Here is a 20,882-nt window from a genome sequence, read left to right as displayed (position 1 = left end):
ATTTAATGTAAATCGGGTCCATGGAACTTGTAGATCTACAATGGATGGTCCACCATATATAAAAAATTCGAGTTATAATATCAACTGGTTAACAGACAGTTCCCTTTTAAACTCTGACCGTTGAAGGCTTCAATTTTTCAACTTCGGCATGAAGACCCGGAATCAACGGATAAAATTGAATATCTGGTTTGATTTTCTAACATACGTTATCCACCGTAGGAAAAACCAGATGGACAGTCCAGAATCACCATCCATACAAGCAGTTTGTACCATGAAGTGGCAACGAACCATACGTAGTTCATTGCACGACGGGTTAGACAACGAACAAGCTCTCAAAACCTCACCTCCCGATAGCAACTCCTGGTTCCACATGCTCCAACTTCAAGCGCCGCACACAAGCTCACAACATGTACCAATAGCACACACATATAAAGTATCCTCAACAATCATAAATCAATCCCACCGTTAAGTATTCCTTATGATGAGATACGATACGTCTGATTAATCAGGAGATCAACAAATAGCCAAAAAATTGGTAGGTCAGAAAATGATAATAAAAATATATACATATTGATTATTAAGAGATATTATATTTTATCTAAAATCACAAAAATGGAATCAAAACTCTTTGAATGTTCTGGATCTTTATAATTATTCCAGATTCACATGTATGGTGCGTTTTTCTTATAGCGCTTGAAGATTGCGGGTCATCTGGGAGTAGAGCAGTTGCTCTGGTAATTAAAAGCTTTGATGTCATTAGCCGCTGCTACTGCAGCTTACAGCTCTTTTTAACACTTAAAAAAAGCTTATAATCTCTTCCTCTCTGTGAAAGAGAGAAATGCAGGGGTTTTAGAGAGAGAGAGAGAGAGAGAGAGAGAGAGAGAGAGAGAGATGAAAGGGTTTTTCTATCTCAAATGCCTACTTCTGGTGTTGCTCTTCTGCTCTCTCACAGAATATTCATCTTCATCTTCTCCTCAGAAGAAGGGTAAGCAATCAGTACTCTTTCCATTCATTTTCCTTTCCATTTCTATCGCTCGAGATTGATAGATTGCAGAGAAATATGTTTTTTTTTTTTTAAAAAAAAAATTATTTATTTATTTTATTTATGGGTGGGATTGTCGGCGATATGTATGGATATCTGATTTGTTTACGGTAGCGGCAGCATTCTTCTTTGGCATTGGTATGTTTTGTATGCATATATGCTGTTTGATTCTTGATCATGATCTTTTACATACTGTAATTGTTGGATCCTGGATGCGAGGATATGGGGCCGATGGTTCTGTGATCCTGACTGTTGAATTGGGTCGGTCTGCTGTGGATGGACCATGCCCCCACAAAAATCTTCTTGATAGGACTGTCCAATCCTTCCAATGCATGGGCTATGAGTAGACGGTTGAGAAGAGAAATACGGAAACAGTCCGAATTCAGCTGGAGAAAAGGCTATATTGCTGTCTAGGTTCTTCCAAGCGTAGGATCGGCCAGCCGTGGGTGCTGCGTGTACAAAATGAAAACCTGAGTATAGTGTGAATATCCTTGAGTCGAGTATTGTATAGTTCTTCGAAAGCATAATACAATTTAAGAAATGTACAAAAATGAGAAAGAAGTTGGGGCATTGCTGCAAACACTACATGTCTAGTGTATGGTGCGATATGGGCAAGGAAATATATTCGTAGCTTGGGCTGTCAATGGGCCGAGGCCAGGCCAAGAAAAATCAAAATTTTGAATAAGCCTGCCCCAAATAGTTTAAAATTCAGGCCAAAGCTGACCCTATGCATGGTCCATTGACACTGATGGTCCTGTTCGTAGGTATGCTTTTGGGTAATATTAGGAGGAAGTGATGCTGTGCTCCATCTCTTGGTATATTGGAGGAGAAGAGCCCATTTTCAGTCAGCTGAGTGCACTAGGTGAGTCTCCCTTTTCCATACTATGTTGCCAAGGGGGATTTCATTCACGAATTGCCCCAGAGCTAAAGTGCAAGAACCTTTGCATCAGTTGTGTCCAAGGTATTAAAAACCAGTTACGTAACGGCCATGACATAACGGTTACAGTGGGTACCATTAAGTGTTACGGGGGCTGTAATGCCTGTTCTGGAAAAAAAAAAAAGGCCCATGATGGCTGTTACAGCCCATATCATAACACTAATTACGGTGGCTGTTATGACCACCATTACCATTATTGAATACCTTGGTTCTGTCTGTTTTTTCTTCTTGCTATCTTTGTCCAGACAAAGATGGTAAACTGGATCACCTTCTCTGAGGATACTAATTTGCCATCTTGGCCACTTTTTAGCTTCTGTTGAAATTCTAAGTGTTGTTTGAGACTATTCATTCCTTGGTTTTTTATATCATGTTGCCCTTTCACATTCCTAGCTCTTAAAAAAATAAAAATCCTAGCTATTTAGGTTCTCTCATCCCTCCTATGCACATATTTTACCTTCTAGTTGATCTTGGTGTATATTCTTTTCTATTTTTTATTGTTTATTTTCGCATAAAAAAGAACTGACTGAAGATATGGAAAATGAATAAGAAACTATCTGTAAATTGATTAAAGGCACTTTGACAGATGAAACAAGTTATGGTTGTTATGATGCCTGGTGGAAGCGTCTGAATATGTAACTTGGCAGAAAAGAACAGTTATGATTCATGAGTTGTGGATTTTCATACTACTGAAAGACTGAAAAGATATCATGAGAATACATTCACTGGAAATCAAACAATTATCAGCCACCAATCCTGCCTTTTATCTAAATAGACGGGATCAATAAGTTGGTTAAATGTTATCTTGCTCTCTGCTCAAGACTTAGCTCTATCCAATGAAATTAAGGTGGCCATGTTGAAGACAGATGGATCAACGTAAAAGATTCTTGAAAGTATTGCCTTGGGAATGTTTTGTCAGAGGGTTACACACTCATCCACAGTTGTATGGCAGGACATGCACATCTTTTCATGTCTTAGGCAAGTAATTGCGAACATGGAAACAAAAATTAGTTATATGCTTTGGTGTGAACATGGTAACATTGGGTGTCAGTTATATACTAAGCGCCAAGGATTGGTACATTTTTTGGAAATGCAGAGGAAGATATTTTGGTGGGCCCTTTCAATGTATAAAAGACCATGGGTACACTGCAAGAAATCAAGAAGCTAGGAAGGCCTTCCTGAAGAGCCATAGCTTTTCTTTACACACAGCCTTACCTTTCCGATTAACTTGGATGGTGTAATACATTGGCACACTGTGTTGAGTAGCTATCATCATCATAGTGTTGTCGTAACTATTTTCTGTCAGCTTTAGAATCCTCTTGCACCACTTTAATGAAAATCTAAGAGTTGTATTAAAAGAGAAGAATTAGTCAAAAAAAAAAAAAAAACAGAGCCTGAGTTCTAGAGAAAAAAAGAGCCAGGAAAGGAGCTACAAAACTATGGATACGTTTAGAAGGTTACTACCTTTTTTCTACAGCCACCAAAGAATCACAGGAGATCCCCTCCTTTCGTTGATTATTGCGATCCTGTCCTTGGTAAGTGAACAAGCCTTCATGTCCCTTCTTGCCATCTCGATCCAAGTGCTTTTAGGTCTTCCTCTTATCTCTTTTCAGCCCCTTCAGCTGCCTAATTAATGTTCCCATCCTTACCAGGGCTTTCTCTGGTCTTCTTTGCACATAACTGAATCATTTTAATTTGCTTTTAATGTTTTATCTCTTATTGGGTCTACTACGAGGTTGCTTCAAGTGGCCTCCTTAATTCTATACTTCCTGATCTTACCACACATCCATCTCAACATCCACTCAGTTACTGCTCACATGGCCTTCCAACTGCCCAACACAGCAAGTTTTCTCAAGATGATCACATGTATACCAGATTAGAGAACTTCTTTTATTACATCATCATCATCATCATCAGCATCATCATAGCCTCGTTCCTTCTATTTAGGGTCGGCTTTGGGAATATCGTGTTCCCAACCATACCTATCTTAAGGCTATTTGAGGTTGTGAAGAGTGAAGATATTATTTGCTCAAAATAATTTTTTTACACAATTACATATTCTTCAGGTTAATTCTCCAAAGCACTAAGTGCAAGGTAACCTTTCCATCATCCCTTTCATCTATTTGCATTTTGACATATTGATAACCCATATCATCAATCCGGACTTACTTGGTCCAATCCACACTTCATATTTACCTTAAAAATGGCTGATCCTAACCATCCATCAATAGCATGCAATAACTGAGCGGCCAAGATCATTGATAGATTATAGTTCTAATCACCAATCTGAATTATCCATTTGTCTATCACCTTGGATTGCTTCCGGTTCTAAAGAATCTCTTCAAACACGCGAAGGCAACCATATGATCTACAGTGTTATCTAGCACGTGCCATGGCTGCCAAGTGCCAAAGTGTCCTAAAGTGTCCGATATGGCAAACTCAAAAAATCTAGGTGTGGGGACACTTCCTTAGACAAATAAATAATAATTTAAATAAATAAATAAAATAAAAATGGTAACATGAAAGATGAAGGAAATTAGAAAGAATATTCACACAGTTACAATAGAAACAAATTTCTAATAGTTCAAACTAACAAATAACTGATTAAAAAAAACATTAAAAGTCATGGATAATCATTTCGGGAAATAGTACTTACACGCATCCTTTGTTCTGTTAAAATATTAAAAATGAAACAAAAGAACAACAAGAACAATATAGCATGTATTTTTATTTTTATTTTTTGTTATATTATTGGTCATGATACTTATAATGGAAAATGAACCGGAATCTAGAGAGAGGAAGTTCTTATAGGTAATCTTCAAGAACAAGAGAATGGAGTCAAGCTTGATGGCTAACAGTGTGAGATGTTTGGCTTGACAAAAGAAATTTACATAGCAAAAAGAAAATTGAGGAAGGTGCAGAAAAATGTTTGGAAACCTCACATAAAGTGCCCAACACATGACACTTTTCAATGACATTACGAGGATACTTTGTCTGTACAAATTTTGAAGTCTCATGTCTCGTCTAGGAGTGTCCAAGTGTCCCCATGTGTTGGCACAACAAAATCCTAGAAAGTAGCAGTGTCCAAGTAACACTACCGATCTATGGTTCTGAAAATGATGGTTACATAACAGAGGGCTAACTTGTAGAAGGTTAAATCCGATATGCATGAATTTTTTCAAAGTTGCCTATGGAAAGTGGGTTGGACTAAACAGTGGTCCTAATTGATGATATAGACTGCTCAACATGTCTAAATGCAATGAGGTTCATGGAGAGGTTCCAAACGCACATTATGAAGCATGAGCTGGAGCAATTTATTATGGTAAATTTCAACATAAACTGTGTATATATAAAATTCTAGATGGAAGCAGTGTTTGAAGTATTGATATAGCTACAAGTTTTGTTGGTCGGGGATGCAGAGAATATTGATATCGCTGATAATATCATCGATAACCGGAAATGTGGGGACACATGGGGAAAATGGTGGATTTTTTCAGTGAAATTTCAGGATATGTGAAAATACACATATTTGCATATTTAAGAATAAAAAATTGCAAAAGGAATGCATACATAATAAGTTTCCATTTAATGGGGGCCTAAATGCATGTGCTATCATAAGAAATCAGTTCAACCATCCCATCCATCCCATCTATCTATCCAACCATTCATCTCGACATCCATCGATATTTCAGAATATCGACAACACATAATATTTCGTCGAGAAATCGTCGAAAACTGGAAAGGAAACGAAAGGTCGTGGTCTCGATATTGCTGATGTTGCAATAATGATAATAATGCGATATTACTGATATTATCTTAGACAAATTAACCACTGCATACAACCATGTATGTGCCCATAAAAAAATTGAAATGAAAATTTTTTTAATAAACAAATTTTTGGCGATATCGATACATTGGTGATATTATCGAAATATCACCGATACACTGGCAATTCAAGCAACACCTGGAATTTACATAGTAAAAAAATATTAGTGATATTGATACATTCGTGATACATCGCCATTACCTGGAATTTCTGATACTACCAGGGTTATCGGTATCGCTACCAGTGTTATTGGCATTGTCGAGCTGTAGATACAGATAATGTCGGGGATACTTCGAACAATGGATGGAAGCAAACTGAATAACTGATATATAAATTTTTTTTTTCTTTTCTTTTGTATTGTGTAAATGTCTGACACTCCTCTGATGAAGTATTTGTTTCATGATTCTGATGAAGTATTTGTTACATGATCCATGGCCACAGTGCCATAGTAACTAAGATTTATGGTATGGAGAGTTCATTAACCTTTAAAGTTGTCAGCAAACTATCTTTATTGTTTTGGGTTCTATTTCCCATGCTAAAGCATGCATTTTGGAGGACTGGATTTAGTAGTGTTCATTTAGATGCCTTGCTTCCTTGTTCTAGTGTGCAGTTCTGATGGTTGACTTTTTTGCTGCAGATCCATTCGCCATTCGCATAAGCTGTGGGGCCCGTCAGAATAATCGTACCATCCCTACTAATACTCTCTGGCTCAAGGATTTTGCTTATACAGGGGGGAGACCTGGGAATGCATCAAGGACTAGTTACATTGTTCCTCCACTTAATACACTACGCTATTTTCCCCTCTCTGATGGCCCGGAGAATTGCTATACCATCAACCGCATACCCAATGGACACTACTCAGTCAGAGTCTTTTTTGCTTTGGTTGCAGAACCTAACATTGAGAATGAGCCACTATTTGATATTTCCTTGGAAGGAACTCAGATTTATTCTTTGAGATCTGGCTGGACCACTCATGATGAGCAATCCTTTGCAGAAGCCTTGGTATTTGTTTCAGACAAGTCTGTTTCTTCTTGCTTCCATAGCACTGGTCATGGTGATCCGTCCATACTCTCAATCGAAATCCTTCAAGTTGATGCAAATGCATACAATTTTGGCCTGCAGTGGGGTAGTGGAACTATCCTTCGAACAGTCAAAAGACTGACATGTGGTGTTGGGAAACCAGCGTTTGATGAAGATTACAATGGGAATCAATGGGGTGGGGATAGATTCTGGGTTCCAATCCAAACTTTTGGCCAAAGTTCTGATCGAATTAGATCCACTGAAAAAGGCATCAAGGGGGCCTCAGTTCCACCAAACTTCTACCCAGAAAAGCTTTACCAGTCTGTCATTCTTAGTACTGAGAGTCAGCTGGATTTGTCATATAGTATTGAGGTGGACCCCAAGAAAAACTACTCCATCTGGCTGCACTTTGCAGAGATTGTGAATGGAATTACCAGTGAAGGGCAAAGGGTGTTTGACATACTAATAAATGGTGATATAGCATTCAAAAATGTTGACATCATTCGTATGACTGGGGAACCTTATGCGGCTCTTGTGCTGAACAAAACAGTTGCTGTCAATGGGAAGACTCTAATGATAACATTGCACCCTGCAAAAGGCCATCTCGCTATCATCAATGCCATTGAGGTCTTCGAGGTTATTGCCACGGAGTTTAAAACTTCAGCAGAAGAAGGTAGGAGTACTACTGTATAAATACCAACCTTACTATGACTTTCATTAGCCAGTGACTTTCATAGGCAATGAGGGGTCTGCTGCCTCTTCCAGATGCATGATAAAAAGGATCTAGTGCATTTTCTTCTTGCTACGTTTATGAATGTCATTAACCTTGTTTGTTTCTCCATATAAAATGTTGAGTCCTCCTTAGTGTTCAATTTCAGTTATTCTGAAAACTGTGGCAGTTCTTTTCATGCATTATTGTCCAAGTATGTGTACTTGGGATTGTAGCTAGGAAGCGCTTGAATGATCTGACGTTTGGAAAATTTTCAACTGATGTTTCAAAGTGAGATGCCTACATGTGCACAGACAGGCAGACACACACACACAGAAGCAAGCAGGTGCGCAAGCACATGCTCACACTCACAGATATATGCATATATTCATCTACACATGCAGAAAGATATGATTTACATAGCAGACTGGTATAAATACCCTTGAGAAACAACACACCCTATGACTAAGACTGCTGGAAGTTACTGTATTTGTTTGACATCTCATCATGCATCAACAAGATGATGATTGAACGAAATTTTCAGAGGAGCCAAATTCTGTTTGATTGCCATTTCAAGTAAAAGTGCTGGTGAGCATATTACCAGAGGCAAATATCTGGGTTCCCAATTGGCAACTTTTCTGATCTCACTTTTCAGCGTAATAGGGTTAAATACTATTTCTGATTAACATGCAAAATAGGGGTAAGACACCCATATGAAATGTGCAAAGTCCAGTTACAATGCACCACGATAACCACACTGTATATTTTAACCCCCCCGCCCCCGCTCCTGTCTCTACACACCACTGTCTCTACCAGCTCAACTAACAAGCTGGAGACATTTTCAGACCCTTCAAACAGGGAGTTTCGGAGCATTAATTATAGATTTCAAACATGTGGCTTTTAATGCATGGATCTGCCTTCCTTGCTTCTAAGGATATAGATCTTCAAGTTATTTTATTCATTTTTTTACTAAAAGGTGACAGTTAAACTCCACATGTTTCCTTTGATAATTGACCAGACCGTAACAAAATGGGATAGTACCTTGATTATTACAATGCAAGTGCATAGAGAATTTTTTTGAGAGATTTAAGTACATGGATTTGTTCATTTTATTGCCTTTCTTAACTTTGTCAAGTATATGAGTTCATTAGTGGTATTCTCATAGCATGAATCTCCTCCACACTAAAATGAGAATTTGTCTTGTCTTTTGATGTTCTTTATCCACATATTGATGGCCTAACTCTAGAAGTGTGGATGATACTGCACAAAATTGCATTAGTTTGGTTTAGTTACCTTCTCAGTGAAATTTGCAGACACAGGAAATGACAGATGAGCGAGGAGAAGCATCACGATACCTATCTGCAAGAACAAAGGAGACCCAAAAGTTCACCAACTGTCAATGAATCTAACTTACGAGTTGCACCATGAAGCTAAGGGAGAGGGTGGCAACGCGAAGACAAGAAAACAGGACATAGAATCAGTTCACTTCATGCCAGGAGATCAACTTATGGAGCTATTTCCTACTTAATAATTGATTAAGAGAAGTGGAAGAATCCTTTTCTATTGACCTGGGAAAGCATACAATAGAGACACTAGGAAGGTTATGTTGTTGTTGATGAGTGGAAAATGGGTCCCACAAAGACATTAACATCATTAGAGGCATGTACCAGGGTGGTGCTACAGGAGTAATAATGGCTTATGGGGAGAAGTTCCTAATGCCTGTAGGTCTTCGTCAAGGGTCCACTTTATGCCCTTACCTTTTCACACTTGTTATAGATGAATTAACCACTAGTATATAGCATGAGGCCCCTTGGTGCATGTTGTTTGTTGATGAAACTAGAGAGCAGGTCAATGCTAAATTGGAGGTTTGGAGGAAGGTTCTAGATCTAGAGGGTTCAAATATTAGCAGAACTGAGGCATGGTTTAGACATGCAACTTTAGCAGGAACAGTCAGAGATCCGAGGCTTTAGTTAAATTTCTAGCTAGGAGATTCCTCAAAGTGATCTGTTTTGTTATCTTGGCTCTACCATTAACAATAATAGAGAGACTGAGGAGATAGAGTTAGAGTCAGGAGGATGAAGTGGAGGTGTGCCGCTAGAGTGCCATGTGATTGCAGCATGCTGATGAAACTTAAATGGAGAACCAGTTGGAATGGCCATGCGTGAACAAAACCAAAGATGGTCCCATTAAGAAAGGGAGCTTTGATTACCTGAAAGATGGTTTGGCAGTACCATGACGGCAACGATAAGTGCCCTTGAGAGCGGGAGGGAGGAGTATGACGACGACAACAATGATGGTGATGACGATGACAACGACAACGACAGTGATGACAATGATGATGTGGAGCATCTGTAAGAGAGGGAGGGAGGACAAAATGATTAGTCTATCCTTAAGAGATCAAATGACAAAAAAATCAATGGAAATAGGGAGGGAGATCTGACTGATTTGGCATTTACTATTTAATTTTTTTTTTTCTTATATTACTGACACTGATCTTATTTACATTTTATTTTATTGAATTATCTGTCAACCTCTTTAATTTTATGGGCAGGAGCTTGATGCCAGTAGGTGGATGATTCTTATCTTTTTATTTATTTATTTATATCTTTTATATATTTCAAATTTTGTTTACTCAAGGGACATGGCCCTTAATATTTGTAAATGGTTGCTAATATTGTCTGTTTCTTTTTACAGTTAGGGCTTTGCAAAGTGTGAAGAATGCCTTGGGACTTCCTCTTCGTTTAGGGTGGAATGGGGATCCATGTGTTCCCCAACAACATCCGTGGAGCGGAGTGGACTGCCAATTTAACAAAAACAGTGGCACCTGGGTCATTGATGGGCTGTAATCTTCCTACTCTTTCTTTGAATTTAGTAGCTCAGAAAAAAACACTATATATATATAATTATAGTTATAGTTTTTCAATGGTAAAAGCATAACTAAATAATTTCATTGCCTTCTGTATTCTCTTATCCTTTTGTGTTTATTCGTATAATGTTATGCCCTACCTTTCAAAAAAAATAAAAAAAATCTAGCACAAGATATTATCTGTTGACAAAATTTGTTACCTCTTAATTGCTAAATTGGAATTTCCAAGTGAAATATTGATGATTTACCAGACAGATTAATCAAGTCACCTAGTTTGATTTTTGACAATTATATTTGATTTCTTAGTCAGTATTATTTACTTGATATCAATATCTCTTGGCCTATATGAGCTCTATTGGATTCTATTTTTTGGGTTGGCACGGGTTGGAGCTTTCAAAGGAAATCAAAGGCATATGGCAGTTGTTTTTATTGGCGGCTATTTGGGCGGTTTGGGAAGAAAGAAATGGGAGATGTTTCAAAAATTCGAGTCACTCTCTGGGGTGGGTAACGATGAGAGCAAGGGGCTTTTTTTTTTTTTTTGGGGGGGGGGGGGGGGGGGGGTTTGGTTGTTCAACCCTGTTGTAAAGTTTTTTGCGTATTGGTGCCTTCTGTTTATAAAATTTTGCTGTTATCTCTCTCTCTCTCTCTCAAAAAAGAAAAAGGAAAAAAAGAGAGAAAATACTTTGCCACCTGATAGGATTTTGTTGAGCTATATGTCATCCTCTTATGCGAACAGACATATTTTTAAGGATATTATGACACAATTGAAGTATAGAAGATTTTAGAGTACAATAAAATGTATAAATATGTGGGTCTTTAGGTAATTATGTAGTAAGAAGAGGAATTTTTGTAGGTTTGAGTCACTCGAGTCTATATATGGGAATATTTAGTAGTTGTCTTCTTCAAAGTCATAACACCTTTTATATGGTATTAGAGTGTGCAGAAATCTATATATAGTATTATAGTATGCAGAAATCTAGGTAATTCCGATTGACATGCCCATGCAGTATCCATATCATTCCTTGGTAACAGTACCCTAGAATGCTGACATCTCACCATTGTTAACATTACTTCCGATGTTTTATTCCGGATTGACATAGTATCAAACCTACCATCCATTTCCCCAATGGATAATAGTTTCTTTTCCTTCCTCTTACAAAATTTCTTTATCTATGACTATGACAATAAGTAAATACTGATTGACTTTTCATGTAAGCAAGTAATGTGACGAACTTTTGCCAGACTCTCCACTATGCTGTATTTCTTCATCTGAATTGTGACTAAGATTTTATTAGAACCAAAAATCAGAAAAATAACAGTCACATGAAGGGCTGGAGAAGAGTGACAATCTCATCACTGCACAATGTACTAGGGAATCAGCACCACATAGAACATATCGGAGAAGCAACACAAAATACAACCAAACGACAACTAGGAAGTTCTCCAGTGTTCTCTACTCATTTGTTGTTCCAATTCGGATAATTTTCTGGTTTCTAATGAACAGTTACTTCTTGAATGTTTTAACTGTGCCTTTATGATGGACCCGTGATGGAAAATCTGTAATAAATTCTGTAATTTACTATATTTTTCTTGTCCATGTGCAGAGGTCTAGACAATCAAGGTTTGAAGGGTTTCTTGCCCACTGACATATCCAGGCTCCGTCATCTGCTGAGCATGTATATTCTTCAAAATGCACCCATTTCTTTTTATCTGGAGCGTTGAATAAGAATGTGCATCTTTATCTCTCTTAAGTTTTACCATATCCAAGTAATATGATCCTAATAAAATAGTTGCATAATCCTAGGCATTCATCTGCTTACTCCTACCTCAATATATGATGGAATGTTCAGTGTTTTTTTGCCCTTTGCATTAAAATAAAAAATAAAAAATTCATCTTTAACCTGTTACTAATTTTTTGTCCCTTGGCTATTGTATAGAAACTTGAGTGGAAACAACATCCATGGACCAATTCCATCGTCAATTGGAACAATTGCTGGGTTGGAAACTTTGTAAGTTCGACATTTGCATTTGCTATTCCAACTGTGAACCTGTTTAGTGCTTCTTTTTTTTTTTCTTCTTCTTCTTCTTTCTTTCTTTTTTTATTTTTTTTATTTTTTTAATTTTTTTATAAATTTATTATTATTATTATTATTATTATTATTTTTTAATGTAAACTGATGGTTCCTTTCTCTCGGAACTAGTCTGCATGGTTTTTCTCGTTCATGTCCTCTGAAATAATATAGAAATATATTTGGCGTCTTACACTTCTTAATCAGACTTGTTTTGTGGGAAGTTGTTTGGTTGGAAATTTGATCACTAAGAATGAAAATATATCAGTGGTACTTTAAATAATTCGCTACCTGTCAGTTGGCTGAATTAAAATTTTTAGTTCTGAACTTGAATTGGTTGTTGAGTCCTGCTGCAAAGTGTGGTTCAATTGTGGTGCATTAGTGGCTTTTGAACTTCCAGCAGCCAAGTTCTCCTGCCAATGTTTTTGGATGATACCTTGTGGCTTGTACCCACCACCCATATTTATTATAGTAGAATTCATTCTGCCATGCATGCAGAGTTTTCTTTGTGCTTGTTATGTACTTATCTTTGGTTTGATGCCATTATTTATTTGCTGGGAATCACATGAAACCTCTCTTAACATCTGATGGATGAATAATCCTTGTTACTTTTCGTAGTTCCATCTGTCCCAACAGTTACCGAGGAATTTCTTTACGAATGGCCAAAAGTTTGTACAGGATGATTGGGTTTTTAGTTTGTTACAAATGGCGCATGTCGTTCATTATCCAAACTGTTGATATTATGGCCCACACTGGATGGCCTATGCACCAAAATTCACCAACATGGAAAAATCCCAGACCTTCAATTGGTAGCCAGCAACTAGGTGGTCAAGAAAAATATGGCATTGATCAACCGAAAAATGGCCCCACCTGTAGAAACTGAAAAAATGTACTATACACTCCCACCCGGTAATTTTCTCGAGCTCCTTGTGTATTACGTATGGGCCTTTCATGACTCTTTTTCAATTCCTTCCTCATTTATTGGAAGAACTGACAACTCAACTGGAATTTATTAGTGAGGTAATTTTTAAATGTGAGGTTTATTTATGAAAATTGGAACATCTGATCTATCTATGAATTTGTTATGATATGTATGCATATGCCTGTTAATCTATGATCATGACATATACTGAACACTAAAAGAAATTTAGAAAAGTACCCTTAAACAATGTAACAAAGGATAACTAAGAAATGCTAAAGAACTGTGCAACTCTCATCAAGTTGATGCAAATTGTGGGCATTAGAAGTTTTCTCTATGTGCAATCAGATCTCTCCTTTGATAATATTTTAGCAAGTATTCTGGCAATGCTTCCAGCAGATGGAATATAAGGGGAGTTTTATCTTATTTTGCACTTCATGCAACCACAATCACACATGATAAATTTTATGGTATTTAGCCAGAAGCAGGAAGCAAGACATGAAAAACATTGGTTTAGGGGAGGGGAAATGATTTTGCCATCAACTATGGCCAGACCACCCATCTGTTGCATACTTGCATCCCAGCATGGACAGACAATGCCCAAAAAACTCCTCAATAGGACAATCATAACCTTTCAATTTGTGACCCAAAACAGATAATTAAGAAGAGAAATAAATCAAAGGTCTACATTCAAGTGGAAGAGGGAATCCAAGGATTTGTGGCTAGGATCTTCCAATTTGGGAGGTTCTGGGATGTGTTCCATCCACTATATCATGGAAGAAAGCATGGGCCCCACTTGTTACAATTGAAAACCCCTGAATGTTGTGGAAAAGATTCGCTTGCAAATCCTGTAGTTTGTCTTACAGCGCATGGACCACACTTGTCACAATTGAAAACCCCAAGTGTTGTGGAAAAGATTCGTTTGCACATCCTTTGTCTTACAGCATACAAGATGTCAGGTCTGCTTAATCAGATATAATACATTGCTTTGGCTAATAATTTTGTAAAGTATATTATCACATTTAGGTTGTACAAGTGAGGCCCATGGTTAAATGACCCAAAGCAATAATATAATGAGCCTCACCACGGACGGGCCGTGCTTCAAAAATTCCCCAGGTTTGGAAGATCCTATGTATGGAATACTTGGCTTTTTTGGTTGAATGTAAATGATTGCTATGTTTTCTTTCTTATCCATCTATTTGTTGGCCAACCAATGAAGAATTGGATTTATCCCTCCAGGAGACATTTGCCCATGTCCACCACTTCTACATACTGAAAACCTGAATGGTGCTGTACAAACTTGTGCCCGTATATAATACCTCATGGATATACTGAAAGCACCAGCAGGACTTCTGTTTGTGGTGGGTGTAGATGAAATCTCCATCAGTGGTATTTTGTCCTTTGATTCACTTTTGCAGATGTGAGGTTGTCTTGTTGTTTCCCATACCACAACTACTGAACGTCTATAGTTTCACTACACTCTGATACTTTGATGCCTTCTGTGTTGTTACTGTTCAGACCTTTGTGTCTTCATCTCTTGTGATGTTGCTACCAGTAATAACAATGTGATCTTTCAGATCGACTGAGATCCTGGGAATGAAATCCTCTTGTTAGAGAATTCATAGAAACTACCCAAGTTAAACTGTGGTTTAGAGCTAGAACTTGATTTTAAAGAAGAAAAGATCATGTTGATTATTGACTTGGTCAATTTCTTTTTTAATGCCTGTTCTTTTAAATCCTTATATTGTATGTTAATACATAAGATAACTGATCACCTACAGACAAGTACCACAACTTGTGGCCCGTAGAAGTTTTCCTACCAATATTCCACTATCCTGGGACATCGGTACCGTGTAAACAGTAGGCCTCACCAGTGTTCAAATATTGGTATTGTTACATATATAGATGATTGGGGATACAGAAACACGCATCAATATGGCTGATGTTATTGCTGATATAAATATCGCCAACTGAGAAAACAATGGGGAAACATTAGGAAAAAGTGGAATTTTAAAGTCAAATCCAGGAGATGTTAAAATACACATACTTATACATTTAGGAATCAAAATATTGTAAAAAAAAAAACATAATAAGCTTTCATTTTATAGGGGCCTAAACCATGTGTTATTAGAAAAAAGTAAAGCAATTATAACGGAAGTGAGTTCATATCATTCAAATACACACAATGCAAGTAATAAGACATACGCAATACAGGCATCTCAAAATCATCATTGCTGTATATCCATGCATCCATCCATCAATCTGCACATGCATGCATGATGCATCCATGCATCCATCCATACATATGTATATGCATTTGTACATGTATACATTGCATACATGATACGTCAATACATGCGTAACACATCCATCCATCCATCCATCAATACATCCATCCACACATAATAATTAGGAGACAACATTATAATTAGTTTTTAAGAAATAAACAGATTTTTAATTTATTTTTCTTAATTTTTAAATCATTCAATGAAATCCCCTGTATCGATGATGGTATCAATGATATTGCTGATACAGGTAAATATTTGTATTGGCAGGTCAGTGATATGTTAGCTATATGATTGTCAATAATGGCGACATTTTGGTGATTTTAGCGATATTGATATATATATTTTAAATTTCTAAAAAAAAAAAGGGCCAATGAATGTATTACAAAAAAAGAAAGTAAGAGAGAGGCCATTATCAATATCGGCCATCCCACCGATACCGATAACATCACTGATATTATCAATAATGTCGACGATCTTTGGAACATTGGGCCTCACTTAGAAGATCACCAGGTACAAAAATCAGGCCAATTTGCTCATCAGGTGGGCCATACTGTTGGAATCGATGGAAAGCCGACGGTCACTAGTGTGACCCACCTATTGAGTGAATCAGCCTGATTTTGAGAAGGGTGATCATGATGGGGCCTATCATTTTCTAGGGATTGATTTCTTAAACAAGTGGCATGTTGGCAGGAAAGATGGTATGGCACTACAAGTTGTGTTGTTGCCTCTATGCAATCAATTCTCTGTACATGAACTTGTTATTGACCTGACCGAGTTGTACTTGGCCAGGGACTGATCAGGCTCTGAGAATAATCAAGATTATAGTATTTTTGAGGTTGAATTGGGCTATTTGGAGAAGGAAAATACCCATTTTGAAGAGATATTTATGCCTCAAAACCAAACAATAATCATCCTGTATTCTTCTTCACTTCATTTTCAGTGGCAACAATTATAACATAAAATGTTAAAGGATACATCTCAAGGACTGGATAAGAACATCCATTTAACCATCTCTTCTGTTTTTCATCTATCCCGTAACTTCAAAATTGTGGGAGCTGTATTCTAATTTCTTTTTAGTTGTATGGATTGATATTCGAAACTAGTCATTTTTTTCCTTCCAGAAAGACAATTCGTGGAGATGGTTCTAGTTGCTAGTTGCTACATTTGTTGAAAAGGACAATGGAAACACAGCAGAGATGAAGTGACCCCCCAGGTTTTGTAATCCATCCACACGAGGATGGGATAACAAAGCCAATCAAATGGTATAGATGTTCATCGTTGGATGATGTTCTTGATCCAATAGTTGGGGCTGAACAAGTGGGGAAGGGGGGAAATAGGGGTGCTAGGGTTTTACTTTTCTATGAATTCTCTAATGGGAGGATTTCATCATCTGTGGAAGATTGTGGTGTAAGAACAGGTAACACAAGCGAAACTCCACCTCCAATCGCTACCACTAGGGGAGCCAATTAAGCATCTTAAGCTAGTAGGGGCCACCAAATTTGGGGGGCCTACAGGGACCAATCTGCATGTGAAGCCAACTTTGTTATTCTATAAACCGAAAACATGTGCATGCTGTTATATCTTCACCAAACACCTGCACAAGACAAATAAAACTGGGAAGACTAGAATGGTGCCTTTTCAATATTACACTGAATGATTTGTCAGCATTTTGAATTATACTTTCATGTAAGAGAACTTTATTGCTTTTGTACTCGAAATACTTGTAGTTAATTTGCTATGACTGACTATATATAGTTGCTCTACAGAGACCTCTCATACAACCTTCTCAATGGTTCAATTCCTGATAGCCTTGGCGAATTAACATCATTACAGAGACTGTAAGAAGCATTCATCAAGCATTTGATTTTCATTGGATTTTGGTACATGACAGGAAATTCAAATAAGTTGAAATTGATCCATGGTGCAGGGATCTTAATGGAAACTCTCTATCTGGAAGAGTCCCTGCGAAACTCGGAGGACGGCCTCTCCATAGAGCTAGCTTCAAGTAAGCTGTCATTTATAAGAATGATTACTAGCTTATGAGGCCATATTTAAGTTTCCTTTCAATTAGTGAAAATATAATGCCCGAGTCCATGACAATTGACAACTACTATTTTAGAGTCAGACTGGTGTTATTAGTATGGCATCACTTTCAAAATGGTGGTGACTCATCCATTGGGCATGTGGCATCCATGTAAGTCCATAATGACTAAGTAATGGTGCCATTGTGGATGGAGCATAGAGGCCGAAAATCACAATGACCAGAAGATCATAACCATCCAATGATCCATGACTCAAGTGAGTTGTTAAAACGATGATGGTTAAGATTGTCAAATACGCTTATTCTCAGCCCTAGACTCCATCCATGATCATGGTGGGTCGTGACAGTTTGACGGTCGGGTTTCAGTAGCATATTTTCCGTGTGTACACTGGATGTGAGTCAGCACCATTTTGATAATGATGAACTATTGCTGTAGTGTAGCCTAATTTTTAATAGCTTATGCCGTGTATTATTAAAATCACTCTTTGGCATGTACAGTTTTACCAGCAATGCAGGCCTTTGTGGTATACCGGGGCTACCTACATGTGGGCCTCACCTCTCCACTGGCTCTAAGGTTGGCATTGCGTTGGGAGCGTTTATAGCACTTGCACTCATTGTCATCTGTTCCATATGCTGGTGGAAAAGACGGCAGAATATTCTTCGAGCTCAGAAGCTTGCTGGTATGTCATGCATGTGCATATGGATGTGTCCATGAATGGAGTTTGTTTTCTTTCTTTTATGATGATGATGTGGCACATTGTCATTCTTTTTGCAGCAAGGGATGCTCCTTATGCAAAAGCGAGGACTCACTTCGTGCGTGACGTGCAAATGACCAGGCCCTACATTCAGGACCAAGCTCGAGTGGCTGCTGAGATCGGGCCCCGCTTACTCTCTTAGCTGAACTGCCATTTGCTTTTGGTTCCACCCATGTCAATCCCTATTCCATTTGTTTATAACCCGTCGATTGAGGTTTTGCAAGTCACATTCCAGTGGTTCTGTCTCTGTGCAGAGCTTCCTCCTTTGACGGGAAAATAGTTCTGAAAATCCCCCTGGCAGAATTGATTTCTTCCTCTGTCATGTATGCCATTCTCATGTAGTTTTTGTGGTTGTAAGCTGTATATCAGGAGTTAATGTATATTTTGCATTCTTTCGGGGATTCCCTACAAACATCATGTTTTCATGTGTGCTGGGAACTGAAGCCTTCTTGTCTCTGTGTAAGTCGAACGGAAATCACCACAAGGGTGTCTGCAACAAGCCAAAAACAAATCACACGGGAAAACCCATGGGCGGGCCAGCTCTGAGGGAGACATCCACTATGAGAAAGAGGGAATACAATATTCTTCTCCAACTTTCCCAAAACTTGAGTTATTGGAGCAAATAGAGAGGTAAAAGAGACCGCCGTTAATCATGAAAAGAGGAAAGTGTGGATTTGCAAGAAAAAAAAGAAGAAGAGAAAGAATTCAGTGTTGAATGTAGATAGTAAGTATGGGGCAGGACCGCTGATAACATGAAAAACAGTTTGAGCAGAACCAAGTAAAAACAGTTGTGGTGTCCCAAGTGTTGGGTCCCTAGCGCATTCAAACATATAATACAATCAGATCATTAGACCCATCCTAAGAATTTCTGTTTGCATTAACTTCAACTTTCTATCATATAACAATATGTATGAATTGTGGTGATCATATCTACATGCGATGTGTACAAAAAGAAATGTTAGTGATGCCAATCTGCTGCTGCGGATCTCTTAAATGAAATAGTCTCTTCTTGATCTATCTCAGTATCAGAGGGAATTGAGATATCCTAATGTTTAATTCTCTGGTAGATGCTGATGAAGTTGTATATCATCTATACAAGTGTACCACACGTGAAGGTAATTGAAGAAGATAGAGTGATCATCTATACAAGTGTACCACACGTGAAGGTAATTGAAGAAGATAGAGTGAATCTCTACTCTCTCACATACTCTTTTTCCTCGCACTCACACATCCCATAGGGTAGGGATGTCCAAGGTTAGCTCTTTCTCATTTGGGATATGATTATATAAATAAGGATGTGTTAATGTTTAAGGGGTGCACCTAGTATGGTGCTCTACCACTCTATAGACTTTGGTGTAACCTATTTGGAAAGAAATCTATTAATTTGTCTCATCCATGATATAGTCATTATTCAATCCCTCCACTGTCATGACTTATCCACTAATTCCCATGTCAATAAAAAGTAAACATCATGATCTGGGTCATCAAGTTATCATTAAGTGCATTCGAAACAATTTTAATAGCTAAAAATAACTTCAATAGTTAAAAACCTTTAAAAATTCGATTAAAACATTCAGAGTACTCAACCGAGTGGAAAAATCATTTGATGAATTTCTGATCTCAAAATCAAAGTCATAAACTTGTTTATAAGCTAATTAGTAAATCCCTTATTGGTTCATGCAAGAATCAACGACTTTTGATGGAAGTACATAGCTACATCAACTTTATTGGCTTTTGCGTGGACCTCATAGGAATAACTAAAGCTGACCAGTCAAGATCATGACTCTTACACGTCCTCAGGTTTAAGGATTAAATCACTTTTATGCATCATCAAGTCTTGATTTCATGATCACAATCCAAGATAATGAGCTCCCAAACTATTGAATTGATCTCGATCCACCAATGTGAGTGACTAAAGGTCCGAACTTGAATTCTTTGTTCATGGCATACTCACACTCTTGTGCAGAGTAAATGTAATATATAAACTAACACCAAATCGGCTCCCGATGGTGGAGACTGTCCATCCTCATGACCCCTTACAAAAGATGATCGTGTATCTCATGAATTGATATCTACAGGTGTGTCTTATGCATCTATGACAGTCATGATTTAAGAGGATATTAAGATTCATGGACCACGACTCTCTTAGGTTAATGACCGTCATGTCCCATCTCAAGTTTCTAAGAACTACCAGAGGAATCACTCATCAATAAAGCCAATCAATAATAGCAACACTAAATCTGTTTAAGGCATATCACATGTCTAATTTATAATCCATGGTTACCATAATCAATGGCTGAGATCCACCCAATCACATGCATCCATGTGGCTAGTGGATAAGGGCACATATGTTTATTTATTTATTTATTTTTAAGTTTTTTTTAGGGTACTAAATCCAATACCAGGGTATATG

General features: G+C 37.7%; 1 protein-coding gene across 1 annotated transcript; it reads left to right on the top strand.

Annotated features, from left to right (window-relative positions):
• Nucleotides 1-805: 805 nt before the first annotated feature.
• On the top strand, nucleotides 806-18,894 carry LOC131241283 (receptor-like protein 4). Its single transcript, XM_058240069.1, has 9 exons — nucleotides 806-985; nucleotides 6,440-7,495; nucleotides 10,226-10,373; nucleotides 12,002-12,073; nucleotides 12,335-12,406; nucleotides 17,440-17,511; nucleotides 17,601-17,678; nucleotides 18,213-18,394; nucleotides 18,490-18,894. The coding sequence occupies exons 1-9, from the start codon at nucleotides 892-894 to the stop codon at nucleotides 18,609-18,611; spliced, it is 1,896 nt and encodes a 631-aa protein (XP_058096052.1). The 5' UTR covers nucleotides 806-891; the 3' UTR covers nucleotides 18,612-18,894.
• Nucleotides 18,895-20,882: the final 1,988 nt, after the last annotated feature.

Source organism: Magnolia sinica, chromosome 1, assembly GCF_029962835.1.
Source record: "Magnolia sinica isolate HGM2019 chromosome 1, MsV1, whole genome shotgun sequence".
NCBI lineage: Eukaryota > Viridiplantae > Streptophyta > Magnoliopsida > Magnoliales > Magnoliaceae > Magnolia > Magnolia sinica.
The sequence above is the reverse complement of the archived record's forward strand: the minus strand, read 5'-3'. Positions and strand labels throughout refer to the sequence as shown.

What these genes read in the sequence shown, in the direction of transcription:
- LOC131241283 (XM_058240069.1), top strand. Translation starts at nt 892, where the DNA reads ATGAAAGGGTTTTTCTATCTCAAATGCCTACTTCTGGTGTTGCTCTTC. An exon ending in ACCTGGGTCATTGATGGGCT is followed by an intron (nt 10,374 to 12,001) that starts GTAATCTTCCTA and finishes GTCCATGTGCAG; the next exon opens with AGGTCTAGACAATCAAGGTT. An exon ending in TTAACATCATTACAGAGACT is followed by an intron (nt 17,512 to 17,600) that starts GTAAGAAGCATT and finishes TCCATGGTGCAG; the next exon opens with GGATCTTAATGGAAACTCTC.